This window comes from Panthera uncia, chromosome D1 (genome assembly GCF_023721935.1).
Source record: "Panthera uncia isolate 11264 chromosome D1, Puncia_PCG_1.0, whole genome shotgun sequence".
Taxonomy (NCBI): domain Eukaryota; kingdom Metazoa; phylum Chordata; class Mammalia; order Carnivora; family Felidae; genus Panthera; species Panthera uncia.
In genome coordinates, this window is record NC_064808.1 from 84530263 (window position 1) to 84557063 (window position 26801).

At 43.5% G+C, this 26801-nt stretch overlaps 1 protein-coding gene across 7 annotated transcripts in view; it reads left to right on the top strand.

Moving 5' to 3' along the window:
- SNX19 (sorting nexin 19) overlaps positions 1 to 14946 on the top strand; it is a 47738-nt gene extending 32792 nt beyond the window's left edge. The window contains exons 9-12 of one of the 7 annotated variants that reach the window (XM_049654209.1): positions 2622 to 2806; positions 3882 to 3969; positions 4883 to 5021; positions 9448 to 14946. In XM_049654209.1, coding sequence (XP_049510166.1) covers positions 2622 to 2806; positions 3882 to 3969; positions 4883 to 5015 — 406 coding nt within the window. In that variant the 3' untranslated portion in view covers positions 5016 to 5021; positions 9448 to 14946. Of the gene's footprint in view, positions 1 to 2621; positions 2807 to 3881; positions 3970 to 4882; positions 6112 to 9447 lie in introns of those variants that run through there. The other 6 variants (XM_049654215.1, XM_049654223.1, XM_049654201.1 and 3 more) reach the window with 6 other exon arrangements.
- The last annotated feature ends 11855 nt before the right edge of the window (positions 14947 to 26801 follow it).

Consider the following 26801-nt stretch of genomic DNA (forward strand, 5'->3'; position numbering starts at 1 on the left):
CCCTAGATGTCCAGGAGAAAGCCTGTTTTCTTAGAGGAAGACAGGTAGGAGGAACGTGGGCAAGAGGAGAATCTTGAAAAGGGTGAATGTTTAAATCTGCGTGGTACAAGTGTGTGTGGTTGGTGTCTTTTACCTTCAGGGTATGAAGAAGCCTGAGGGTAAGAGAAACCACAGCACCTTGCAGGTAGAAGCCACTTTGTACATTACATTCCTCTTTTTAGACATGCAGTTTGTTTCATTTCCACCAATTTGTACAAGTCCTATACTTTCTCATATTCCTTACATTCCTGGGAATAACTTGTTGATCACTTCTGTGCCTCAGGGTTTATAGTGGTTGACAGTTTCTTTATCAGCAGTTGACATTTACTTGGAGACCTTAGTTCTCTTTGTCAGTTCCACTTAGCTCCCACAACTTGAGTCGACTCACTGACTCATCCTCATCATCAAGGGCCTTATTTTTACTTTTCCCTACTTTGTTTCTCCTTCCCAACATTCCCATTTAGGGTTCGATAAGTTGTAGTTCTATAGATTTGCATACATTTATACACTCATATTTTGCCATGTGCCAAAATTTGTTTTGCACCCAGCTGGTATGCTTGAGTCACGAAGTCACAATGGAAGAGAACAAAAAGGACATCCTTGCCATAATGCAGTGGTGCAAGGGCCTGTTCCTATCAGGTGAATTAAGGTTAATTCAAAACAATCAGACTCCTATATTGTAAGACGTGCCCAGAAGATGACCGAGGTCCCCAGATTTACTGTTCAGTATTCTGCTCTAAGAAGGGTTGAGCAGATGCTGAGATAGATACCTTTGAAGAGTGGAGTCACAGGCATCACTGGCCCCAGAGAACAAGAATAAGGGTACACTGGCTTATGTGCAAATGGGAATGAGAAGCTGAGCTAGAACTAATTCCAGGCAAAGGTTTCTGGTTTAAGATTCTCCTGGCTTTTTTGGAGGACTTCAAGATTTTGGTTTTCACTCCAATGAAACCAGTTGCTCAGATGAGACCCTAGTGCACATCATTCACCTTAGCAGAAGTCACACAAGTATTTGTGGCCTGAGGTGAAGAACGAGAGTTGGGTCACTTGATTCCCTGCAGATAATCTGATCAGGCCATTGCATACACCTCCCTTTGCTGACCCTTTTCTATAAACAGGAACAGAAATTCTTGCTACTGGATCCCTTTCATCAGGCGTCTTAGGCTCGCTGAATGAAAAGCCCTATAAAAAGGAGATGCAGCCCTAATAATATCAAATACGATCGTGATGGCTATTTTGGGCAAGAGCAGCTTTGTGCCGCTCTTGATCTCCATCGGTGTCTGCCATTCCTGCCCTGCCATTACCTTTCAGACTTCCTATTCTTAGAATCATTTGTGAGCCCTCGGCTTGGGGGATTGCAGCCCCCAAGGCTGGAATGCCTAGCTTGAGTGGAATGCAGACTGTCTGGCAGAGTGGAGGTTAAATAAAGTTTGCCTTGGCAGCCCCCTCTGCTCTTGGATGGGCGACAAGTAACTCGGGTATAGGAGCAATGGCATGAGCTGCCATGTGGTGCAGGACCAAATAGAGTAGAAGTGGTTGATGGTCCATCCGTTATAATCATAGCCTTGTCAGGCTCAGCCCTGCTCCATACTGAGGAGACTTGGCAGGCTTGACCCTCAGCTAGTAACCATATTGCTCTGAAGAAATGCAGGAACAAATAAAGAATAAGGGTGAAATGACTGCAGGAACTGCAGATTTAGTAAGTTTGCCCCCTCAGAGTTATTGCCTCATTTTTGAATGTGAGATAAAGGGGGAAATTTTCATTGTAATAAGAACTATCGCTAGTCAATCAGCAGGACTTTCTTGAGCACCAGGGCACTACGGGAAACTTTTTAAAAGTATAAGACATATAGAAATCTTGTGGTGCTTATACTTTAGTTGGAAAAGTAAAGCTGTAAGCACATGAGAAAATAATTTATATTCTAGAGTAAATTATTAGTTCCAAATCTATACTGTAGAACTAAGTGCTGAAGGAAGTCTAAGAGGAAAGAGAACACTTCTAGCTGGAATGGTCAAGCAGAATTTTGTGGAGGAGGTGGGGCTAAGCAGGTCTTGCTAGGATGGCAGACTTGTACTGGAAAGAAGAGGGCCTTGTCAGTGAGCAGACTGTTACAAGCAAAAGATGGATATAGGACACTCTTAGAACAGCTCATGGGTCCATGAAGAGCCTGGATGTGCCACACCCTGGATGTGGACAGGGTGGCAAAGGAGAGGGATTTATCTAAAATCACCAAACCCTTAGCTGGAAAGGCAGCATGTGCACCTTGCTGAGAAATGACAGAACTTCCCACTAGAAGACAGTTGGAAAGCTCCAGCCCTGCCAGATACTGGGGCCCTCCTAGTGCTCTGTTCTGTGCAACCTCTAATACAACATGCAATTCCTATCGGACACACAGTAAATAACAGTATTATTACTATTACTCATCTTCAAAGTCTGTGGTGCCGAGTTATTAAATTGGCTGGGTTTCATTTGTGAGAGTTGCCACTGCCTTCACTTTGCTCTGTGCTGATTGCTCACATGATTCACACCTTTCTGCAGTCCTTCCTTCAGATTTATCTGACCATTCTCTCTTCCACCACAGGTGGCTGGAGGTACAAGTGGCTAATCTAACATGTCCACAACGCTGGGTGCAGTACCTCCGACTTCTTCAGGAGTCCATCTGGCCTGGTGGGGTTTTGCCTAAGTATCCACGGCCTGTAAGGACCCAGGAGCAGAAAGTGGCTGCTGAAAAACAGGCTTTGCAGAGCCTGATGGGAATCCTGCCAGGTAATTGGATGATGAAATAAGTTATACTGATGATTAGTCCTTTCTCATCTGGCTTTGCCACCATTACCCCACACCCCTTCCCATTTTTAAAAGGGCTTAAATGTGATTAGACTGTTGACCCACCATTTCTCAGGCCAACAGGAAAATGATCGGGGCCGCAATTCTTTTATCCCTCATTCAAGTGATGCTGAGGGAATAGAAGGAATCACTGAGACCACACCGTAAATAGTAGGTGAGAATCCTGCAGATACTTGAGATAATAACAGCTCTTCCTACACCACAGAGGCAGGTCTCAGAACTATTCCCACCAGATGAAGATCTCAGGTTCTCTGTCAATTCATGGTTTTTGGACCAGGGAAGAAAATGATATGTGCCATAGAAGCTTGGCCTTGATAAATTGGGGTCATTGAATAAAGTACCTGGTTATTAGCAGTAGATAAAAACAAACTCTGGAGAGGACTTTTTTTCCTTTACTTTCTATAGACTTTTAGAAGGCAGGAAAGGCAATTTGTTGCCTGTCGCTGTGCTATGGTAATCAGGGTACAGTAGTAAACTCTTAACTCTTAAAACAATTTTATATACTCTTATTAACCTCTGCTCTCCACCCTAAACTGTTACATCAGAAGTACCTGAACTTTAGGGGTGCCTGGGTGGCTCAGTAGTTTGAGTGTCTGCCTGTTGATTTCGGCACAGGTTATGATCCCAGGGTCGTGGGATCAAGCCCCACATCAGGCTCCATGCTGAGAGTGGAGCCTGCTTAAGATTCTCTCTCTCTCTCTCTCTCTGCCCCTCCCCTACTCATGCATATGCTCTATCTCTCTCTCTCTCTCTTAAAAGAAAAAAAAAATCCTGCACTTTAATGACTGGTTACAGAATTATTTCTTGAGGCCCATTCTTATTTAAACACTTGAGAAACATTTCTCTTAGCTTTTCCCTGTTTTAGTTTGACTATGTAGTTCAGAAGTTTGCCAGAAATACCTCCTTGAATAAAGATGGCAGATATCATGAGATAATCTCCTTAGAATCTAAGGCTTCCACGGTAGCACTGAAACCACATCTGCTTTTTCCTCTTCAGATATTGTAGTAGAAATCCTGGGGGTGAACAAATGCCAGCTGAGCTGGAGTCTAGTCTTGGAGTCACTACAGCAACCCGTCATCAACAGGTAGGCTGAAGACGTATGTATACTCAGCATCACCACAGCTGAAGCCATCTCTGGTCTCAGAGGTGTCCGCGATTTCTAAGTGTGCAACCCACATTGAGAAGAATAGAACTGCAGTCTTTGTTTGCCCTGGGCCCTGACTGCAGGGTGTGATGTCCAGATCCACACATACTAAGAAAAACCTACACTGACAGCTTCATATGTCACTGACAGGTCATATAATTTCCAGCTCTACATTCAGGGCTGCACAGCAAAGCTGAATAGTATTAAATCAGGAATTGTCTTTGCTTAATATGAAGTAGACAAGATAATAAGGTTTGGCTCTGATAAAGGGACCAGAAATATTGGGTGAATACTCCTGGAATAATCCAGAAGAGGTAGGTATTTCCCTGGCTGGTGCCTTGGGATATAGTGCTTCTGAAAAGTATTTAGGACTTCCAGTCCTTTCTCAAACCCTGTCCCAAAGCAGACTGCATCGATTAACTGTCACTACTTAAGGGCCCTGGCTTTTGCTTCATTGTCTGTAAGGTCACCCATAGATCTATGATGATTAATTATGAGAAACAGCCATAGTCAGAAGCTCTGAAAATTCTTAGTAAGTTGATATCACAAAGATTTTCCCTACTTCACAGTTTTTCAGAGTAGTACTGATCTGCTAATGCAGCTATATAAATAAATGTGGAGTTTCCTAAAATCTAGTCTCAAGTTCTATTTCTACCTCTCTTGCGGTCATAACCTTTATTCGCAAACTTTTATTTCATGGCGGAGGCTTCATCAAGCTATTGAAATTTAGAGTTCACTAAGGATATCAGTAATGGGCAAGGAGGGGAAGGGAGAATAAATGTCATAAACAGGGATCTGGTGTCTGTTGACCGAGCCAGACCCTCCTCTAAGTTGTTTTGTCCATTTGTTTCAGGCATTTGATTTACTGCCTTTGGGACATCATCCTGGAATTCTTGGATCTCAGTGCCTCTGTTGAGGAGTCTACCATAACCACCTCTGCCTCAGATACCCCAGGCAACCCCAGGAGAATGGGTGTCTCCCCTTAGCCATAGGTTATTTGCTCATTCTTTGAAGGCTAGGAAAGGAGAGTTGTTCTCCCACCCCATGACCAGTCAGGAAACCTGTGCTCTCTGAAACTGGGCTGTAACTCAGAAGGGGCACAGTTCTTCCCTAGCTCTACTCCATTTGTAGCAGGTGATGGGAGAAATATGTACCAATCGCATGCGTATCCATTCCCATACCTTTTTTTTGTAATGTTTGGATTGTTACTAGTGGAAAAGGAATCCGTGAGGTAGAAGAATGAGCCCCTTTTGCCTCCTCTTTGCCCTCCTTCCTAAGGTTGTTTGACAGGAGCCTGGCCCTATATATACATGTTCCTAATCCATTAACACAAGTTGAGATAGACCAAGAGAAAACTGGTAACCAGATTTCTTGGAGGAGTAGACAATCTTCTAGAGCTCTCTGTTCCCACTAAGAAACTGAAAATTCATTCAGGTCCACCCTTGAAAGCCAGATCCTCTGAGTTCTATCTAGTTTCTCAACAATTCCAGAAGAAGGAGGGAAAACATTTCTCAAGGGACTTTTTGCTGATGGGCTATTTCCCAACACATCAGTCCTAGGGAGGATATCATTGAAGGCTGCTTCCATGGGTGGCTACACTTTTCCTGTTCAGAAGACTTCAATGTGGACTGCTAAAGCTTCTGGGTAGATCCACCCCACCCTCCACACCCTTTCCTGAAAGGAGTTGCATCAGATTTTATTTATTAGCTTTCCTCCTAACCCCTCTCCAAGAACAGTTGAGTTTTGGTCTTTGTGAACTTCTCTCTGTCTTCCTTCAGCAGAATCATATGGCAAGTTGCTTAGTCAGCCCAGTGCTTCCAAAGGGAAGGGAAAGGCTTGTTCCTGCTCTGTGCCTGGGAATGTGCCCAAAGAGGAGGGAACCCAGGGGAAGTACAGGGCTTCTCTTTTCACAGGTAGGGGACGTTTTCACAGGCAGGGGACTTTTAACTTGAACCGATAATATTAGCAAACCTGTAATGGATTGATTACCACAAAATGCTTTAAACAGGAAGTACTGTTCTTAAGATTATAATTAGTCTTTAGGAACACTTGAAGATGGAGGCAAAGGTACTATAGAAGAATGGAACAATTAGGAGAAACTGTTGGTAGGAAAGAGGCAGACAGAAAGTCACAAGGGAAGTACTATACATTAAATTCATGTGAGTAGCTGACAGGGTTTAAGACCTTTGCCCCCCCTCATCCCTTTAGCTTTGCACTTGCCTATTAGTGCCCTGCTGTCACTGAATTATGGATCCTCCCATTTAGAAGGGGATCTTGGGGTAAGACAGCAAGGAGATGGATCTAGAACAAGTGTCAGGTTCCCTTAGACTCTGAAGTAGATGATGTACACAAAATTAAAGTGGTTTATGGGAGAAAGTTGTGTAATCTTTTACTTTTTTTTTTTTTTTTTTTTAAATACCCCTTGGGAGGCTTTTACCTATAAAATGTGTTCTGCTGTAATCAGAAGGCTTTAGTTAGGCTATTATTGCCTAAGGACAGGGAGATGAATGAGATCATGTCTCATGGCACCTTCTAGCCTTAAAATTTGATTGTTACAGCGACTTTATGGCTCCGAAACTTCTTTCACCCTGGACACTCACAGGCAGAAAGAATTCGGCATTTCTAGCTTTAGTAATTACGTATTTGCAGGATTACAGGGGTTCCAGTCTCCCATATTGAAGTGGATCCTTCACCTTTTTCAACTATGGGGCCGGATGCTCTTTGGGATAGGTACAGGTGGCCAGCTCATTTCTGCTACCCTTCTCTCTTCATACTTTACCCTCACAGGTACTTAGCCACCTATACTGCTTTGAATCTTTGCTACTAGTTCTGGCTCAGATGTCATACAAAGCCAGTCCATAAGCTGACACACCATAAAATCCTTGTGGCTGTAACATCTAAGGAATCTTTTGACACTGCCATTGTATTTCATTTTACGTAAGAGATCCCATCCCTGTTTTCTATGTCCCAAAATATGAGTTGTCTTCAGATCCTCCTGCCCAGAAGGGAAATAATGGATATCACCAAGGAAATAAATAATCAAAGCCCATCTGATCTTGAAATAACCTGTCAAGTTTGGGTAGAAGGGACAGACTGCAAGGGAGATCAGCATTTGGGAGAGAGCCACAGGTATTAGGAAAAGATGCTGTTGGCTGAATGATAAAAGGCAATGAAAAATTGGGTCTGCACTAACCCAGAACATTCCTGAATTTTCTTTTGCCCTACCCAGCACGTTCATTTCCAGTTGCTCCTAATACCCAACAGCAGTTGTTAGGTTCTGGGTGGAGTAAAATATGTATAAACATGGTCCGTGGCTATATGAGTCAGGATGCTTTGGACTGAAAGGAAACTAATAGGAAAATTTATTTTCTTCCATAAGATCAGTACCTGAGTAGGTAAGTACCACAGTAGGTAAGATTGATGGATTCAGCAACTCTGACCCCATAATGGGCCCAGAATATTCGCATCTTTCTTTTCTGCCATCATAAACATGTTTTTTCTGTTCTCAGACTGCCTACCTTCAGGGTTGCTGCAGTTTGGGGCATCACATTCATACATAAAATGTGAAAGAACAGGGGCACCTCTTCCATCTTTTCTTTTCTTTTCTTTTCTTTTCTTTTCTTTTCTTTTCTTTTCGTTTCGTTTCGTTTCTTTTTTTAACATTTACTTATTTTTGAGAGAGCACAAGTCGAGGAGGGGCAGAGAGAGAAGGAGACACGATCCCAAGCAGGCTCCAGGCTCTGAGCTGTCAGCACAGAGCTTGACCAGGGCTCAAACTCACAAACTGTGAGATCATGAGCTGAGCCAAGGTTGGATGCTCAATTGTCTGAGCCACCCAGGCGCCCCCATGTTTTCTTTTAAAGAATGAAGAAACCTTTTCCTAGAAGTCCTTCAAGAATGCTCATGACTCACTGGTCAGAACTGTTCACCCTGAGCCAATCCACTGTCACTGAAAATGGCATTACCTGGTTGGCTTGCAATAGTATTTACCCCACCAGAGAGGAGATCACCCCCCAGGAAAGTTAATACCTAAAAAAACCATTAGATGTTAGCAAGGAAGAAACAGAGAATGTGTGTTAATAGTATTCTATCATCTGTTACAACATCAACAAACCCCCATGGCCCTAAAAATATATGGTACCAGGTAAGAGAGAATATTTGCTGAAGGCACCACTTGGAGCACTTCATCTACATTAACTTATTCAACCTTGTAAAGTAGGTTCTGTCATATGTCCCCATTTTATAGATGAGGAACACAAGGCACAGAGAGATTGTGAGTTGCCCAGTCACTTGCAAGGAAATGGCAGAGCCTAGATACAGATTTTGCCAGTCTACCCTCAACCCTACATGCATAACCATTACACTAGTCTATGTTTCTTCTTACAAAGCAAAATAAGACCAGGTTCTCACTTTTAAGGAGCTTACAATCTAGTAAAGAAGTGTGCAAACTTTTCGGTAAAGGAGCAGAGAATGAATACAGGCTTTGTGGCCATATGGTGGTCTCTTTTGCAACTACTGAGCTCTTCCATTGTAACACAAAAGCAGCCATAGACAATACATACAGAAATGACTGTGGCTATGTTCCAACAAAACTTTATTTACAAAAACAGGTAGCTGACCGGATGTGGCCCATGAGTCATTTGCAGACCTCCTGTCTAATGAGTTAGAACAGTGCTTATCAAACTTCAATGTCCGTGTGATTCAGCTGGGATCTTGTTAAAGAATATGCTGCATTTTTAACAAGCTCCCCAATGTATGCCATTGAGAATGTGGATCTTCTACCACATGCTGAGTATCAAGGGATTAGAACATGGGCAACTCTTCATCGAGTGTGATTAATCCACTACTAAATATTTAGGAAGGGCACTTAATTGAGAGTGGAGGACCAAGGAAAGCCTGAGATAATAATATCTGAATTGACTCCTGAAAGATTCATGAGAATTAGCCAGTGAAAACATGGGGAAGGTGTCCAGATGGAGGGAACAATGTGTGCAAAGGCAGTCATCACAGGAAGACAAATACCATATGATCCTGTGTATCCAAGGTACCTAGAGTGGTCAGCCTCACAGAAACAGTAGAAATGTGGTTGTCAGGGACTAGAGAGGAGGATGGGGAGTGTGTAATGGGTACGGAGTTTTAGTGTTACAAAATGAAAAAGTCCTGGAGATCTGTTTTACAACAGTATCAATCGATGTGACGCTACTGAGCTGTACACTGAAAGTGGGTAAGATGGTAAATTTTACATTATGTGTGTTTTACTACAATCAAGAAATTTAAAATTAAAGCCATGGAGAGCTACAAGTGGCACAGCAGAGTGGGAGCGCAGGCTGCGGGGAGGGGGGTGGAGAGGGGGTGCTGGGAGAGGGCCTGTCTAGTGTGACATGCTCAGGAACCTGGTGCTGTTCTCCCTCTACACAGTGGGGAATTGTTGAGGAATCTTCCAGAGGAGTATTTCTCATCAAAATTAACAGTTCCTGTTTACGGGACACATGGTGGTATAAAAGGTAAACAGCCTTTCTTAGTCCTGCCCCTTGGATTTGACCCCTGTCTCCGTCACCTTCTGACCCTCCTTAATTTCTTCGAGTCTGTTCCTACTCTTTCTTACATATAAGGTGGCTTCAGGATCTATAGAGTATAATGAGCTGAAGTGACAACAGCCTGACTGAAACCTAGCTCTGTCACTTAATCAGCTGTGAAGATGTGGTCAGGTAACTTAGCTTCACTGAGACTTAAATTTCTCTCTCAGAAAAAGGGACAAATACAACCATTTTGAGAAGTGAATTGTAAGAACAAGCTTTATAAAACACAAGAGCTATGCCATAGAAACATCAGTGGTATTATTATCCTGCTGTCCTGCTGTCTGAGGGACAGTTGGGAGATGCCTTGATTCACATACCATGGAGCCACACTGTCCTCTACCAAGCCTCAGTTCCCCAACCCTCTAAGAACCTGCTGTTTATCTCGGTCTTCTTTGCACTGGGGCAATATGTGTTTTCCCAGGAGGAGGAAAGGAAGGTTAGCCAACCCTGCTGGATGCAAATGGGAATGGGAACCAACCAGGGGCAGGAGTGGTTAATTGGGGAGCAAAGGAAACCATGATGCTTTTGTAGTTAAAGGCCTAACTGGGCAAGCTCTTCCATCACTTGGCATCTCCATTTCCTTTCCACTGAGAGTGCCAGAAATAACAGGGCAGTAGTTGCTTTCACTGCCTTTGTGGACAAGAGAATGAAACCATTGCAGGGGGAATTTCTGCTAACAAACCCCCGCCATTCTGTGGTGTAAAGGATGAGAAATACTACACACAGCAGTGTTTCTCAGAAGAGAGCCAGTGAGGGGAGACTACCCCAAATACTACTTCCATAGCCTAAGACTTGTCCAGTATTTATTACACAAAGACATCACTGGCCTGTTTAAAAAAGAAAGAAAAAAACAAAAATGTGTCGAGCAAGTGAAAATCATCATAGCTGTTTTCCTGTAGTGACCTAACAGCAACAGGGTTGGAAGCCGGGGCAATGCTGATTTGGCGGAGGAAATGCGGGCACTGACAGCCACCTTGGCAGATACACTGTGCTATTCTCAGACTTGCCGAGCCTTCTTGCCGCCTCCCTACATCTCTCACCTGTCTCTGGTCTGAGAATGCACTTGAACTCTGCTTTCTTGGAAATGAAAAGAAGCATGCAGCTGTATCCAGAGAACTCCTGTCTGATGTCTGTTCCACATGACAAAATCTGTTTTCTCTCCACATCTTGACTCTTCAAACCTTACCTACAAGTGCTTCTGTAGAAGTCACTAGCACACTGTTTCTGGGATGTGGAAGTTTGGGAAGGAAAAAAATAATATCAGTATCAGGATCCAAACTTAGAACTAACATTTCTTTAAGTGACAATTATCTACTCGTTTTAACTCAAAATAGACCTCCTTGTTACCAGAATTTGTTTAGGAACTGCAAGCTAATTGTAGCATTAGGGTGTTGTAATGATTAAGAAGGTAAGTCTGTGTCAGATATCTAAATTCCTACTTTGGCTTTTTTTCCCCCCTTCCCCTTATGTTCCGTATGACTGTTGCAGCCTATTATTATGAGCAATGGAGAGCTATAGCTATAATTGTACTTTCAGACACTTGCATTCATCAATGAGGGCAAAGGCCAACCAAGATTAACCCACAAGTCTGTGATTGCAAAGAAAGGCTCTAGTATGTCTGCAGAAGCTGTGACTTCTCTGTTCTGGGTTGCCTTGGATTTAGGCATCTTCAAGCTCAGGTGATTGGCCCTTTTGCCTGTGCACCATTGTTGGAGAATCATCCTGCCCCAGTAGCATCAGAAAGATTAGCAAAGATTTAGCAAAATGTCTGCATTTCATATCTTGCCTTTAGGGAGGATTGACCTTATTAAGAAAAAAAAAAAAAAAACTTAAAAAGTCCTTCTGGAGTTTACATTCTTTACCAATACTAACATGGAGTCCAAATTCAAACTAATGGCAAGCCAGTTCCTTTCCAGCTTCCTGTACTTGTGGCAAAAGTTTGCCTCCTATCATCTGTAAACACAAATGATTCAAGAATACTGAGGGTACCTTTCATTAAGGCTTCATATGGCTCTGGGAGAGTCACGTGGGCTTGGTTGGCAATAGGACTTCTGCTGGGAGAGAGAATGTATTATGGAGATGGTTTCGCAGAAGGTTGGATGAGATGGCTTCCCAGAAATCTAGGGGCCTGCATCCTGTTCTCTCCAGCTTCTGTCCTTTGGCCCCTGTTCTTTCATCCAGCTGTGCACAGGTGGGCACCCTCTGTCAAGGCCAATTCAAGTTTCACCTTCTCCAAGGAGCTTTATCTGATTGTGCCAATCAAAATTCTCTCTCCTTCTGAGTTACTTACACTTCTCAATGTGATCAAGGTCAATGTGCATTTTATGGGGTCCTCAGTAAGAGATGAATTCTTCAAGGGCAAGAAACATATATCCATTTTATTCCCATTATATCCCTATGCTTCAGCCTCCCCATAGGTAGTGCATAATAGATACAAAATAATAAAGACTGAGGCTTATTTAACTAAAGAAGATTATGCTTGTAATACTTTTAGAAGGTAAAATATGTTAATAAATTAAAGAGTTTACTGGGCACAGAGATGTGAGAGAGGGACAAGGGGGAAGCACATTTTCATTTTTCTGACCTTATATCTTTATTCAATAGCAAATATAAAATGAAAGAAGTTGGTTTTTATATTTCCCATGCCAAAATCCACACAGTTTTATAACAGTACTGTTTGCAGTCTATGTGGACCATAAGGTGCTAAAACTGTAAGCTTTTTAAAGAAAATTAGTCCTGATTTGAAGATATTTTTAAAATCCTCCAGTCACAAAAGTACAAAACATACCCTGTCTACTTTCTAGTCCCCACCTTCACCTACTGGATCAGAAAGCAAAACAAACAATCACAGGAAATATTCTCAACTCTTTCCTGCCCCAGACACAAATTTGTAAGAAAGCAATTACCATGAGGAGAACGATTGGTTTGCTACCTGACTGCTCTAAGATAATCTTGGAAATCCTTTGGTCCCAGATTTAAAATTCTTTACTTCAGACCTTTTCTAACAGCATATCTAAGCCATGTCTAAGATCCTACAAGGAAAACTCTTCAAAGACAAAGTAATAACCTTGAAGAAAAGAAAGGATAGCATAAATTCCTCCTCATTCTTACAGGTGTTTGCTATCTTCCCCACCACATTTCCTGCTGCAACTATTTGCCCAAACACAACAGATCAAAACTAGGCAGCTGCCATAGGAATGAAAACTAACGAATCTAAGACACCTGGATTAATGGCAGGACAACATGTTGGCCCTGAGGGGATAAAATCACCTGCTGTTTTGGGGGCCCCAGAAAGGGCCTCCAGGCCATGATTTGAAAGAGGGCAACAGCAGGTAAAGGAGCACAGGAGGAAGAAGTTCAGTCTGAGAATTAAAACGATGTATTTCATGAAAAGAAGGAAACTCTAGACAATATAGCGCTTGGGTCATATATTATCTTAGACTAGGTCTGCATAAAAAGGATCCCATCTGCTATGGAATGAAGTCCATTCTGGTGCCAGTTAACATTTGCACAACACATGATGTGGAATAGTCTCTGGAGCCAAGATTGGTTCTGTATCCACCCAGGGGCAGGTTGGTCACTCTCCAGTGTAAACCTTCTTGGGATTAACCACTTATTCCAGTGTTGTGCACTGCATAATTAATACCAGATCAGTTCCAGACAGCTTTGTACATCCTGCATATGGATGAAGACCCAAAAAAAAATTTTGGTGATCTGTTTGGATGAGATAGAGAAAGGTGTTGTTCTAATGTTTGAAGCAGAAGTCATCCCCATGTACAGGGGTTTACCTTGCACAGATGGGGGCTCGTGGGTGGCATGTGACATTTACCAGGAAGGAGCTTGTCTGGACAAGTAAGAGGGGTGATAAGTGTGCATGTGTGGATACAGAAGTAACATCTGAGGCATTAATGCTTGAAGAGCAGGGCTATGCACCTCCTTTTAGCAATCTGGAGAGGACTGAGGCAAGAGCTTGTGTTTCAGCAAGGTTTTGGATATGGAAGAATGCCCACTGTTGGGGTAGAATGACCTGAGTTATAAGATTAGAGTTTCTGTGGATTTTTCCCATGTAATAGAAATTTTTTTTCTTCTAGTTTCGTTCATAGCAGGCAGCATTGGACCAATAGTTTGCCTAAGCCTATTTCTTCTCTATATTATTTCTGAAACCCTTTTCTTAAACACTAAAGTAAATAACAAGAAAAAACAAGAAACCTTTTCAAAAAACTTCATATTTCTGTCATTTCTCTTTATTGTGTGTGCAGCTCCAAAGCTGCTTTTCCTCATGTTTAATTTTTTTTCCTATGTCAGCTTACCAATCTTCATGGGTTTGACTTGGCTGCCCCACTAGTCCAGTTGTCTTTTTGATAAATTAACATGGACAGCAACTTAAGGTTCCATGGAAATCTTAAACATGATATTTCTTATACTTGACTCACAGTCGATATTCTAGGAGGAAGATTGCCCTACTGTCCCCTCCTGTGAAATCAGAATAACCACCAATCCTGAAATTAAACATTTTGATAAATTCTTTCCATGTCCCAAGCTGTTCGTACAATGTTGTGGACTAAATGTTTGTGTCTTCCCAAAATTCGTATGTTGAAGCCCTAGTCCCCAATGTGATGGTATTAGGAGGTGGAGCCTTTGGGAAGTAATTAGATTTAGATCAGGTAATGAGGGTGGTGCCCCATGATGGGATTAGTGCCCTTACATGAAGAAGAAAAGACAACACAGTTTTCTCTTTCCTCATGCACATGAAGAACAGGTCATGTGAGCACATAGAAGATGGGACACCTGCAAACCAAGAGCAGAGGCTTTAGAAGGAAACCCACCTGTGGGCACCTTGATCTTGGACTTCCAGCCTCCAGAACCGTGAGAAATAAATTGCTGTTGTTCAAGTCACCCAGTGTGTGGTATTTTCTTATGGGAGCTCGAGCTAAGATACACAACTAAACAGTTTAGTCATGTAAATCTCTTACCCTGATTTTAAGTCCAGATTCTGAGACTCAGAGAATTTAGGGACTTTCTGAGCCCTCCATGGAAAATCTGGTGTAAAAACTGTTCAGGCACTAAAAAGTATAAAAACTGCCTCTGAGTATATTGCTAAAGCTCTCCTCTCCCTCAAATTACCTCTATGAGCTTTCCCTCCTGGAGAAACTGAAAACTAGTGACTAAGTGCTCAGATGGGAAGGAGGATAGGTGAAAGGCAAAACACTATTGCTAATTGCTTCTGTTGTTCATAGTACTATATGCCTTTTACCTACCCACACTGATAAGCAATATTTAATAAGCTCCTTTTCAAAAAAATAAAATGTAATTAAAAGTTTATCTTAAGTTGGCTGGACTCAGCACAACTTGCTTGAAACATACCCAGCTAGCTTCATTGAGAAGCACCTAAAATGTCCATTCTAACCTGTGCCTTATCAGATGGCTGCCTGTCTTCCTAACTGAGCTGTAAACCCCTTGAAGCTGATTGTCATGTTTATTACAGTCTCTCCAGCATTAAGCATTACACCATGGCACCTCCCTATTTTCTCCTTATGCTGTCATCTCATAGATTCTCAGAAAGCTTGTCAAGTTCCTCTGTCCTCTCCACATAAGCTTGTGACAGACTTTGCCTGTACACAGTTGCTTGATCCATAAATGAACTTGGCAGCCTTCTTGTGTCAATGGGTAACAGTTTTCTTTCCTTCTGGTAGTCTTGGAATCCTTATTGCCATCTGGCAATTTTCTTTCCATCTTCCTACACACAAAATAGAGCAAAACCCACTTGACTAACCCAAGTTCCATGTAAGCAAAGGTGGGGCCCTTGGCCTGTGTCTGGCCCCGACCTCCCCTCTGCCATCAAAGTATACCAACTTCTCAGTTTGATACCAGAGAGGGTATCTTGTGTGAATTTTGTAGTGGCAGCAGGCTTCATCTGAACCTTGGGGACTCCTGTGGGCCTGTTGCCATGGTAACCAGCCACCACCTGACTCTAACACTCTTTAAGACTGTCTGATCTGAGGTGGAAATGTCCCAAGAAGCAGACCCCACACTGACAGCTCTTAAACACATGACCCATCTCATAAGCACATAGGCAGCTGGAACTTCTCGGTTGCTGGGGCGAAGGAGCCTCTTTATCACCACAGGAGGAATCAGATGAATTCTGGGCTCAAAAAAGTGTTTTGCTTTTTTCCCCCCTAACAGACATACTCTCCAATCCCCAACCTAGCTTGTGGTGAAAGGGCTTCCCCCCTTTCTTATTACATTATGCGTTGTTCAAAATGCTGAGCAAAAGTGGGAGGGAGCAATAACACTAAAGGATTTGAAGTATCTTCCTGTCTGTGGGGGAAGTCTCTGCCCTCAGTGTGGGAAAAGAGAAGGCAGAGAAGGAGGGGAGCAGAAAGTCAGCCTCCTGGGATGCATTGTTGTAATTGATTGTTTCAGCTCACAGGAACACACAGCACCATAAATGGGAGCAGATTTCAATCTTAAAGGGCAGTACTCCTTCACACAGGAAAACAGGTGATTAATAGTATCCATGAGGCCCATATAGATGGTGCCTGTTCAACTCTTCAGGCATGTAAAGGCAGAGAAAGAAACATTCCAAAGATTAGCTTTAAAAAATGACCACTTCATTCTTTGGAATTGTCACAAGGGCATGATATGGACCTTGAACAAATTCCCAATCACCCCAAACTCAGGCAAAGAGAAGCAACAAAATGGGAAGGAACATATTTGGGCATTGAAAGAGCTGGCTTCTAGTCATGGTCACAGTGATCTTGGACAAATCTCTTTACTTTCCTGGACTGATGTTTCTTTCCTCCATACAGAAAGGTTGGACTGGATAATAGGTAAGACCCTGTTCAGCTCTGCAACATCCATTAGACAGCAAAGGCTGTCTTCCAGTTTGAGACCAGTTTCTGGAACAGTGATGATGCTTTCTAAATGGTTTGTCATGAAAATGAATGAATGATTATATTTCATCTTGACTTTTATCTCAATAGAGATTTTCTTTCACTTCATTTGGGTCTCAATTTGAGGAAGGAAGGAAGGAAGGAAGGAAGGAAGGAAGGAAGGAAGGAAGAAGGAAGGAGGGAGGGAGGGAGGGAGGAAGGAAGGAAGGAAGGAAGGAAGGAAGGAAGAAGGAAGGAAGGAGGGAGGGAGGGAGGGAGGAAGGGAGGAAGGAAGGAAGGAAGGAAAGAAGGAAGGAGGGAAGGAAGGAAGGAGGGAAGGAAGGAAGGAAGGAAGGAAGGAAGGAAGGAAGGAAGAAGGAAGGAAGGAAGGAAGAAGGAAGGGAGGAAGAAGGAAGGAGGGAGGGAGGAAGGAAGGAAGGAAGGAAGGAAGGAAGGAGGGAAGGATGGAAGGAGGGAAGGAAGGAAGGAAGGAAGGAAGGAAGGAAGGAAGGAAGGAAGGAAGCTTTGACATACTCTTTCTGAGAGGAATGTCTTGCCTTTCTCTGGGCCCTAGGATACAAAGTTCCAATCCTACATTTTCCATCTTTAAGCCTGCCAAAATTAAATTGTTTAAGAATACTGTACAGATTTAAGGAAAAACTACATCCCCAAATTTTCAAGGAATCCAAAGACCTATTCATCTCCAATCAACCTTTCTTAGGATCATCAAAGTACACCATTTCGTTTTTCATTTTCCAGATTATTTTCTGTGAACCATCTCATTTTATCTTCTCATTATTCCTTTGAGGGATGTAATACTTGACACATATATAGGACTTTCTAAATCACAAAGTATTTCATATACAATATCTTATTTAGATCTTGAAAATCACTTTTTAAGATACTTTGGGAAGTTATTGGCATCCCCATTTTACTGAAAAGGAAGCTGAAATACACAGAGTTTGTCTCTTGCCCAAGATTCTGCCCATATTTTCAGGAGGCAAAAGAACCAGGATTAAGAAAATGGCTTTGCTAGTAGACATCCAGGTGAGAATCCTAGCTCTGCCACTGATTAGCTCTGTGTCTGTAGGTAAATTATTTAAAATCTTCATGCCTCAGTTTCCTCATCTATTAAATGAGGAATTATTTAATTATTCCATTAAATTATTCCAAATTATTGGAATAATAATGGTAATTTCATCACAGAAACTGGATGGGGGAAGGGACTAAATGAATTAATGCATTTAGATGCTTAGAAGAACTTCTAGCACACAAAGCATCTTAATTGTTTGTCATCATTGGCAAAACCAAGACTAGAACTTGGGTCTTCCACCTTTTAGCTCAGTGATGTTTCTGCTGCCCTACACCAATATTATCCTTATTATACAGAAGAAAACCTAAAGCTGACAACGTTTAAGTGCAAATCTCATCCAGAGCCTCTCTTAAACAGAGAGGTCTAGAACCAATGTCTCCTGGACTCTGTTTAGTCCTTCCACCATTAAACCACGCTGCCCTCCACTGCTTTATGTTTTTAAAAGTTATAAACCAACCACTCTCATGAAATACTACTGACAGCCTGAAGGCAGACTCTCCCATTCCTCTGGGGAAAGGATCTTCTACCTTCAGTCTTAAGAGATCAAAGGGTTTCAGAATGTTCACTACAATGGGAGCATGCTCACTACTACCTCTAGGCCGTTTCTGGGATAGTCTCTCTTCTTTCCCTTCCAACTGTAGTTATCATCAGCACCAGATGATTCAATATTTGACCATTTTTGGCTTTCTGAGAACAAGTATTGTTTTTTCATATTTTCATTATATACTCCTTTGAGAGTGCAGACTATGTTGCGTGCAGGCTTGTATTCTCTGTTGCACATGGCAAAATGCTCAGTCAATAGCAGGTACATAAACAGATCTTGATTCATGAATTTATTGTTTGATGGACTGATAGTGTACCCTTCCAGTGGTTGGCAATTGCCCTTACCTCTTTGTTGCAAATTCAGGATGATCAGAGAATTGCCTGGATGGCATTTAATACCACAGTGACTGAGCAAGGGTTTTCTGTGGAGGGAGGAGCAGGGGCTGGGGATGGGAGAGAGTTCCCCTTTGCTCTCACCTGGGCTGGCTTCCACAAAGCCTCAGAACCAGGCCCATGCCACTGTCTGACTGCACATTTTGTATATGGAAGACACAGACCTGAACCAGGGCTTGCCCTCTTGTCCACAGTCTGGACCCCTCATAGCACACCCAGACCAGACGTGACCTTGCTCTACAGTTAAAAACAAGTGAAAGTCATCTGCCAGGGTCACTTGGCACCAAAGTCCTGTGACAGAAGGGGCTCCACTTAAAGGGCAGCACAAATCCAGGGCATTAAAATAAACTGAATGGTGTCATTTTCTGATCAAATGCCTTTCCCTGTCGGGTTTGTGATTTTCGAGCCTGAGAATGTCCCCTCAAGGCTCAGGTTTCTCTGCTGTCACACTGGTCTCAGGCCTGGAATGTGAGTACTGGCCGTGGAGGTCTGATGTAGCTATGTCACAATCCCAAAATGGAGAGACATTATCTCATAGACAGTGGCAGCAGGCAGGCACCAGTTTGCTGCTGGCAGGCATGGTCAGAATCTGGCCCTGTGAGTATTTCTCACCCACGGTTCTCAGTGGACACACAATTTGAGGTCCAAGATGCCAATCTATGCACTAGAAAATTAGGGTCTTGCAAAGCTTCTCATCCAGGAGTAAACCCAGGAAAACATAAGCTGAGGTACAGAGAGGCTCATTTTTGTTATAAGTCCTGTTGGTTTGCAGGAGGGTGATCCCTGGTGGAGAGGCCCTGGAGTACCTGAAAGGCTTGGTCAGAATGCAGAGAGCAGCAATTCGCTAGGTGAAAGGGTACTCAAGGCAGGGCTAAGCTGCCATCCTTACTTCCCTGGGCCTGCGAGGGCAGGATTGCTGACCACAGGGCAGGTGGGGCTTGGTGGCCTATGAGGTAACCATCCCTTTCAGCACTTGGAGGGGATGAGGCCCCAACGGGAAACCATTTCCCCTCTCATAGAGTAATAAAGGCCATCAGAGTCATAACTACTTTGATCGTGAACTATCTTTAGGGATGAAGAGAAACACCTTCCTACCCAGCCTTAGAAAGGGGGGGTCCTTTTCTCATTGGTAGCCTGTTCACCCACTTACTTCCTATGGCTCTGCTCTGCGACTTTTGTTACAACCAAGCCATTTTCCAAACCAGCCCTGCATGCTCCTGCCTCCTCCTGTCACTCATTCCTTCCTGGACTAAAGAGTCTTCCTCTTCTTAGTCCACCCTTTCTTCCAGGTGCACCCTTGATTGATTCCTCCTGCTGAGTGAGGCATCTGAGTGCTGCAGCCTCCAGTCTCTGGGGCTCCTTCAGAACCAGTGTCTATTCCTTTCACGCGACCCTTGGCACACACCAGCTTCCCAGTTCCTTACCATCATGCACGAGGGTTAGAGCATGTTTGTTGGAAGGCCCTTCAGCACAGAGGCTGTGTTTTATCTCTCAGAATTTCCCATGCCTAGCAGAGGGCTCACAGCATTGACTCTTAAGAATGTATGACCTCTCCAGTGGCTTCCCATCACACTTAACAACAAAACCTAACATAGAAGCCAGCAATATAGCCTCATGTCCTAATTTCCCCATTTCTTTACCTTCCTCCAACACATTGGGCATGCTAGCATCAGGCCTTTGCACTTGCTCTTCCTTCTGCCTGGCATATCTTTCTCTGGACCTCCAGGTGGCCACCTCTCTCACTCCATTGTCTCTGCCCAAAGGCCACTTTCTCAGAGAGGACTTTCCTGGCCACCATGTCTAAAAGATAGCACTCCTCATCCCATATGCCTTGTCTTGCCTTATTCTTCATCACAGCACCTAATTACTGACTGACATCATATTAGTATAGTATAGTATAGTATAGTATAGTATAGTACATTACACTATGTATTTTTTTTTATTGTATGGTCCCCATAAGAATGAAAGTTCCATGAGGGCCAAGACCTGACTTTATTCACAGCTTGTTCTCAGTACCTACAGTGGTATCAGGAATATTGTAGGTATTCAATACTTGTTGACCAAATGGATGGGAAAAATGAATGAGCAAACATTTCCCTGAGAAGTGGGGACCATTCTGGACAATGATGTGACATGCGGTCTGCTGTGGGATAACATAAGGCTTCCTTTCAAAGAACCAAAAAGCATCAGAACTATTAAGGTACTTCAAAGGAGGTCAACTCTCAACTGTACAGAGTAAGAAACTGAGTCCCAGGGAGGGAAACATAAATGGCATAAGCACTTGAAAAGTTAAAATCTTTGACTTCTAATTGTTAACTCTTCCTAGAATGTGGCCTGATGTGACAACTCTTCTGAACGAATTCTGAGTTACCAATTTTCTACTGGTTTTGCACTTGAATAATTTTTATAGAATCAAAACAGTCAAGAGAATAAGACCAGTCGCATAAAATTTTACCTCTTCATGCTTCTGAGTGTTTTTAGAGACATTACTGCAAAGGAAGCATCAACACTGATTTTGTCCAGTGTCCCTTCTGCAGTAGCCCAGTAGCCCAGTAGCCCAGATCTGGACAAATATTGAATGCTTTACATTGTTGCTTTATTCTTCCCAACCTTTGTGTGTTAGGCAGGACACTGCAGGACATCTTCTTTTGGAATGAAGAAGAAATCTAAGCATTTGCCCAAAGCTAAGCTGCAGCTGAGTTCCAGGTCTTCATCTGGCTTTCTCCTTCAGGCACCTGAGTAGTGCTGGTTCTAGGTCATTGAAAATGGACTGGAACCACTCATTGCCACTGGTGGGTGGTTCAGCTGACCATGAGTGTCAGTATTCATCAGACCACAGCCATTCTAGGTTTTCCTTTTCCTTTTTTTTTTCTAATTCCCCGGAGGGTTCTAAGAAAATCCCATCCAGATCTCCTCTCCCAGGTGGCCCTCGAGGGTGGCTGCCCCCTTGCTCTTCTTGTAAGATTATGTTTGACAGCAATGAAAACCAACAGTTGAACAGCAATAATTTCTTGGCAGGACAGATTGGCATGAGACTTATCCCAAAACAAAATAAGCCTTTCAAGGAAGTGTATTTCAAGTTGGGCTCACGTTCCCAAGACACTGAGATTCTTACATGGCTGACACAGGAGCTGAAGCTGAGCCCCAGCCAGGGCCGTCAATGATTGTCAATAACACGACAGAACAGAGAGAAGACTCAGGGGCTGAGTATGTTCCTGAACAGTTCAAACAGGGGTAACTGGAAATGCTACGGAACTCGTTCTCAGAAAAAGTTTTTTGCACTCTGGCCAGATTTTCTTAAATGGCCTTGTTAGTGATTTCAGTCTTGGAGGAGGGTGTGTGGGTCAGAGTAGCATCCACTTGCCTTCCTTCCACTTCTTTTCACTACCCATTCCTTCCCATCATTCTCCACAATTCTTTCCATGCCACCTACCACCATTTTCACTGCTGTATGTGCCACTTAGAGGAGCTCTCTAGACATTATGCCACAAGGGAGCCTGTCATGTTACCTATGAATGGCAACTTATATGCCTCTGGTTGTCTGCATCCTAAGTTGTTATAAGCCTTCCTCTCTAGGCTTGGTTACAATGCACAAGCTCACAGAATAATTCAAACATCAAAGGTGGAAGTATCCCCAGCGTGACCTGGGGATAACCAAGTTGCTTTTGCGCTGCATTCTCTCAAAGCCCACAAGAGGACGCCCAAGACCTCTCAAGTCCAGTTACGACAAGTGGCAGTGAGGCCAGGAGGTGGCGCTGTTGCCTTAACCATCAAGAAGGAAGCGGTTCCGGTTTAGGCGGGGCTGTGAATGTACTGGTTGGGGGACACATAGCACCCCTGCCGACTGCGAGTAATCCCTATGTGGGATGCTAGGCTGTCCCAGCCAAACATTGCTACCCGACCCTGAGAGGTAAAGCCAAGCTCTAGCCAGCCTGATTCAATGGAAAAACTCTAGGTGAGAAACCAGAATTCATGGGTTCTAGTTCCAGCTGCCATGCTATTTTGCTGGGAGAGCTTGAAGGAAATCACTTACTCTTTTTGCCCCAAAGGCTTCCTCGATGTTCCATGTGTTCTAACAACATAACTTAAGATTCAGGAGTGCCAAGTGGGCATAGGATTCAGGAATAAGAAAGACAAAGCTCATGTCCTGAACAAATTCATTGTCCGCAGGTTGGGGAAGGGTATAGGGAAGGACACATAATCAGAAAGTCACAGGTTGAGGAGGGAAGTGGAGGTCTGGAGGTGCACACAGATGCACATGCGGGGAGGACTTCACCAGCCTGATGGATCGGTGAAGGATTCCTGGTGATTCTAGACAGTATCAGAGCTGAATAGGACTCATGTTGGTAAAGATTTGGACGGGCAGAGGGGCAGCCAGGGCAAAGGCAGTGAGGCAGAAAATAGCCTAGTGGGTGAGTGGGGCTCTTGTGTGAGTAGTGTTAGGAAGTGGAGCTGGATGAAGACACAGACACCAGTCAGGTGGGGCTTGCAGATCCTGTCCAAATGTCCCTTTATAGGCTTTGTGGTCAAAATGCTCTGAAAAGGGAGCAATGCAAAGACCAATGGTGTCACTAATACATGTATTTATTACAGGTGCATAAATCTGTGCTCATTTGGAGATAAAGAAGATAAAGAACTACCAAGGGGGAAGGAGGGCCAGGGGAGACACAGGACCAATGTCCACCTTCTGCTGTGTTTTAGCTTGACCTGAAGTCACCACTAGCCACCATTGTTCTCTCTCTTTCCTCCCTGACCAAGAAGTAAAACAAACTCATTAGGACATGGACTTGTTAAGATCTAAAATTGAAGAACAGCCATATATTTATTTATCAAGACAAATATATACATTATTTATGCAAGATAATAAGTCACCAAAGTATAAAAGCACATATTGTCATTTATTTATCAAAACAAAGGTATGTGTTCATGTTTTACAAATGAGAAATAGGAGACCCAGGCCACATGACCCAAAAATGGTGGTGCTGGCGCTCTATCTGGGCTTTCTGATCGTACTACATGCTCTCCACTTTTCACCAGCATGATTTACTCTGAGCACTTTGAGGACTGACCTCCTGGCTGGGGAAGGCAAGCCCAGCATCACTGGTACCCAGTTCATGCATTCACTCTGTGATCTGGAGGGCCTATAAAACAGGGGTTCTCACACAGGCTGCTGCATTCACAGAAAGCGATGTTGGATCTCTGGTTTTAGTATTTACTCTAAAACCCCCTGTTCTTCTCAAATGAGCACTAATTGGTCACCAGCACTGAAGGAGCATGCAGTGTGCCATGAGTTCTAGAGAATAAGAGAGATTTTCAAATGCACTGCTGTACAGGCATTATGGCTGGGTACAGGCAGTTAGGCTGGCTGTGCAGTGCTTTGTTGGTATCTGGGACGATGTTGCGGGGAGGGCCATCCATGAGTGTCTGTGACTTGATGTACCCTTAGTTAAAATGGCATTTTTCCCAGATGCTTAGTCTCCAAACAGAAAACAGCCTGAAATGTCATTTTTCAAAGTTTCTGCTACAAAAATTGTTGCCAGTATATTTGAAGTTTATGGAAAGAATGTTTTTAATCAACTAAGTGTACTGAAGTATGTAAAGTTCCGGGAAGGAATACAGCCCACCAGTGAGGCAGAGAGAAGTGGAAGTCTAGCAACAACAAATGAAGGACCCCAGACTCAGCAACACTGGAAAGAAGTTACATCCAGTAAGAGGACTGTGATGGGGGCAGGACTGTAAAAAACAAAACAAAACAAAACAAAACAGCAAGCAATCTGTGAGAATGGAACAAATGACATGCAAAATAGTCCAAAGAATAACATGTAAATTAGCATCAGATTTCCAAAGAATCTTATAGTTGAGAGCCTAGAGAGACCATCTCTCCAGATAATGCTACTGAACCCCCACGGAAGGGAAGCAACTTGCCCTAATAGAAACAGCTAACTTCAAAGAGGGCTCACAGGGAGTGAGGCCCTGATTTCAATGCTCCATGTGAATTAACCCATTTAATTGTCCCAGAAAGGGCATGAAGCGTGAGGCTTCCCCCATATTGGCAGATGGGGCAACGGATGCTTAGGGAGGTTAAGGTACTTGCCCAGCTCATCTCATTAGTAAGAGGCAAAGCGGGGACCAAACCGGGGCAGTCTAGCTCCCAGCCCATCTTCACAAGCATATTGCTCCTGGAACCATTGCAAACCAGCAGCAGAGCCAAGACTAAAGCCCTGGTGCCCCAGTTTCCTATTCCTGTTCTTTCCACCATTCTGCTCTCTCCTTGGGCCCAGAAGGTTCTCCTCTCAGAGCCATGGCGCTTGCTGGTCCCAGCATCCTTGTCTGGAATGCTCTTCTCCTACATCTCCACAGAGTCTGCTCCCCGGATTCCTTTTCTGTCCACCCCAAATAAAATGGCAACACCTCCACTGTCCATAGCACTGGAACGTCAGATACCCCTTACTTCATTCATAGATGAAACATCTCACCATCTACTTGCTGTATATTTACTCATTTTTATTGTTGTAGCTCAGTGTTTCCTACCAAATGCAAGCTCGTGAAGGTAGCATCCATGCTTTCTTCAATAACATGTCCCTGGTGCCTGGCGCCTCAAAGCAGGCAAAAAACATTTGATGAAAAAGTAAATGAATAAAATGAACAAATGACCAAATGGTAAGTAATTCCCAGGCCTGAAGCAAAGAACTCAGGTGCCCTGTGCCACACGGCAAATGTCACCCCTGGCTGCTTTACTCACATGCTACCCAGGAAACCTGACTCCTTCTACCGTGAGTTCCTGGCAAGATTCATTTCTTGAATTGTAATATCATGTCTCTAAGAGTCTTCTATTAAACTGTAAGTACTTCTGGGGCACCTGGGTGGCTTAGGCAGTTAAGCGTCCGACTTTAGCTCAAGTCATGATGTCACAGTTCATGAGTTCAAGCCCTGTGTCGGGCTCTGTGCTGACAGCTCAGAGCCTGGAGCCTGCTTTGGATTCTGTGTCTCCCTCTCTCTCTGCCCCTCCCCTGCTCACTTCTGTCTGTGTCTCAAAAATATATAAACATTAAAAAACATTTTTTTAAACTGTAGGTACTTCTGAAAGGGAGAACATCATACATGAATTAATTACTAGCCATTAACACTTTGGGATATACTAAAGTGATACATAAACATCATTTTATATATAACATATCCAAACTAAAATACAGCTCGCATGGTTGGAGCATTCGGAACATGCCGGTCATAGTGCAAGGTACTTTACACATGGTACTAATTGCCAAATATTTCCGGCTCTCTGCCTTCCTGGCACTCGTGGGAATAGCACTTCCCAGGTCTTTTGTGGTGGGTAGCACCATGTGACTGGTTCCAAACAGACATAAATGGGCCTGTTACCCATTTACAGGGCTAATGAGAGACCCCTCAGAACTCTCTTTTCCTTTCAGCTCAGCTGCCTTCAATATGGGACCTGCCTTAGCCTGAATCCCTGAGTGATGTGATGAACACAGGACCTGCCCACCCCCACCCCCATCCCCAGTGTCTGTACAGTGATCTTCTGGGGTAATCTGTGCTATCATTTCTTTACAGGTAAAGAAGGGGCTGTGTGTTATTAAAGGATTTTCACAAGATTTCATGGCTGGCAAGTGATGGAGCCACAAAGGGAACCAGGTGTGTTTGATGCTAAAGCCCATAAGTTTCACCTACATTTACTCTCTCTCCCAAATCTTTATGGAATAAATAAGGAGAGAGAAATGAGAATAATACCATCTGTGGCCTGGAAAACAGAAGCTTCGTATGGCACTACAACTTTGGGGAGTCAAGAAGGCTGTGGGATCTGGGGGAAATGCTTATAAAAACTGGTGGTATTGGGGAAAAAACTCTATTGCGAATATTCTTTCTCCCTGTTCATATTTTTGCTTGTTGGAGAGGTAGAATCCATGATCTTGGGTTTGATTCTTTTCCATTGCAGATTCATTGGTGAGGAAGCCAGCACACGTACAGAGATGTCTCACAGTGCCCCGGCCCTGTGCTGAGGGCACCCTGATGACTCCAACACTCAAGCCCCTGTTTTCAAGGATCTGCCACTGCCCAGTCAATCCCCCTCTCCTTCCATTGTTCCTACAAGGAATGGTCACTACTGCTGAAGATAATTGTTCAACTGTTTGCGCTGAGAGTTAGGGAGGGTCAAATCTCCACTGCTCCATGTACTCTTTGTATCCTTTATACAAACTACATGGAAGTGATAGAAAATTCTGAAGGTCTGGATCACCTAAGAACAAAACTGGAATGCTTGGGAGGCAGGAGCCTCCT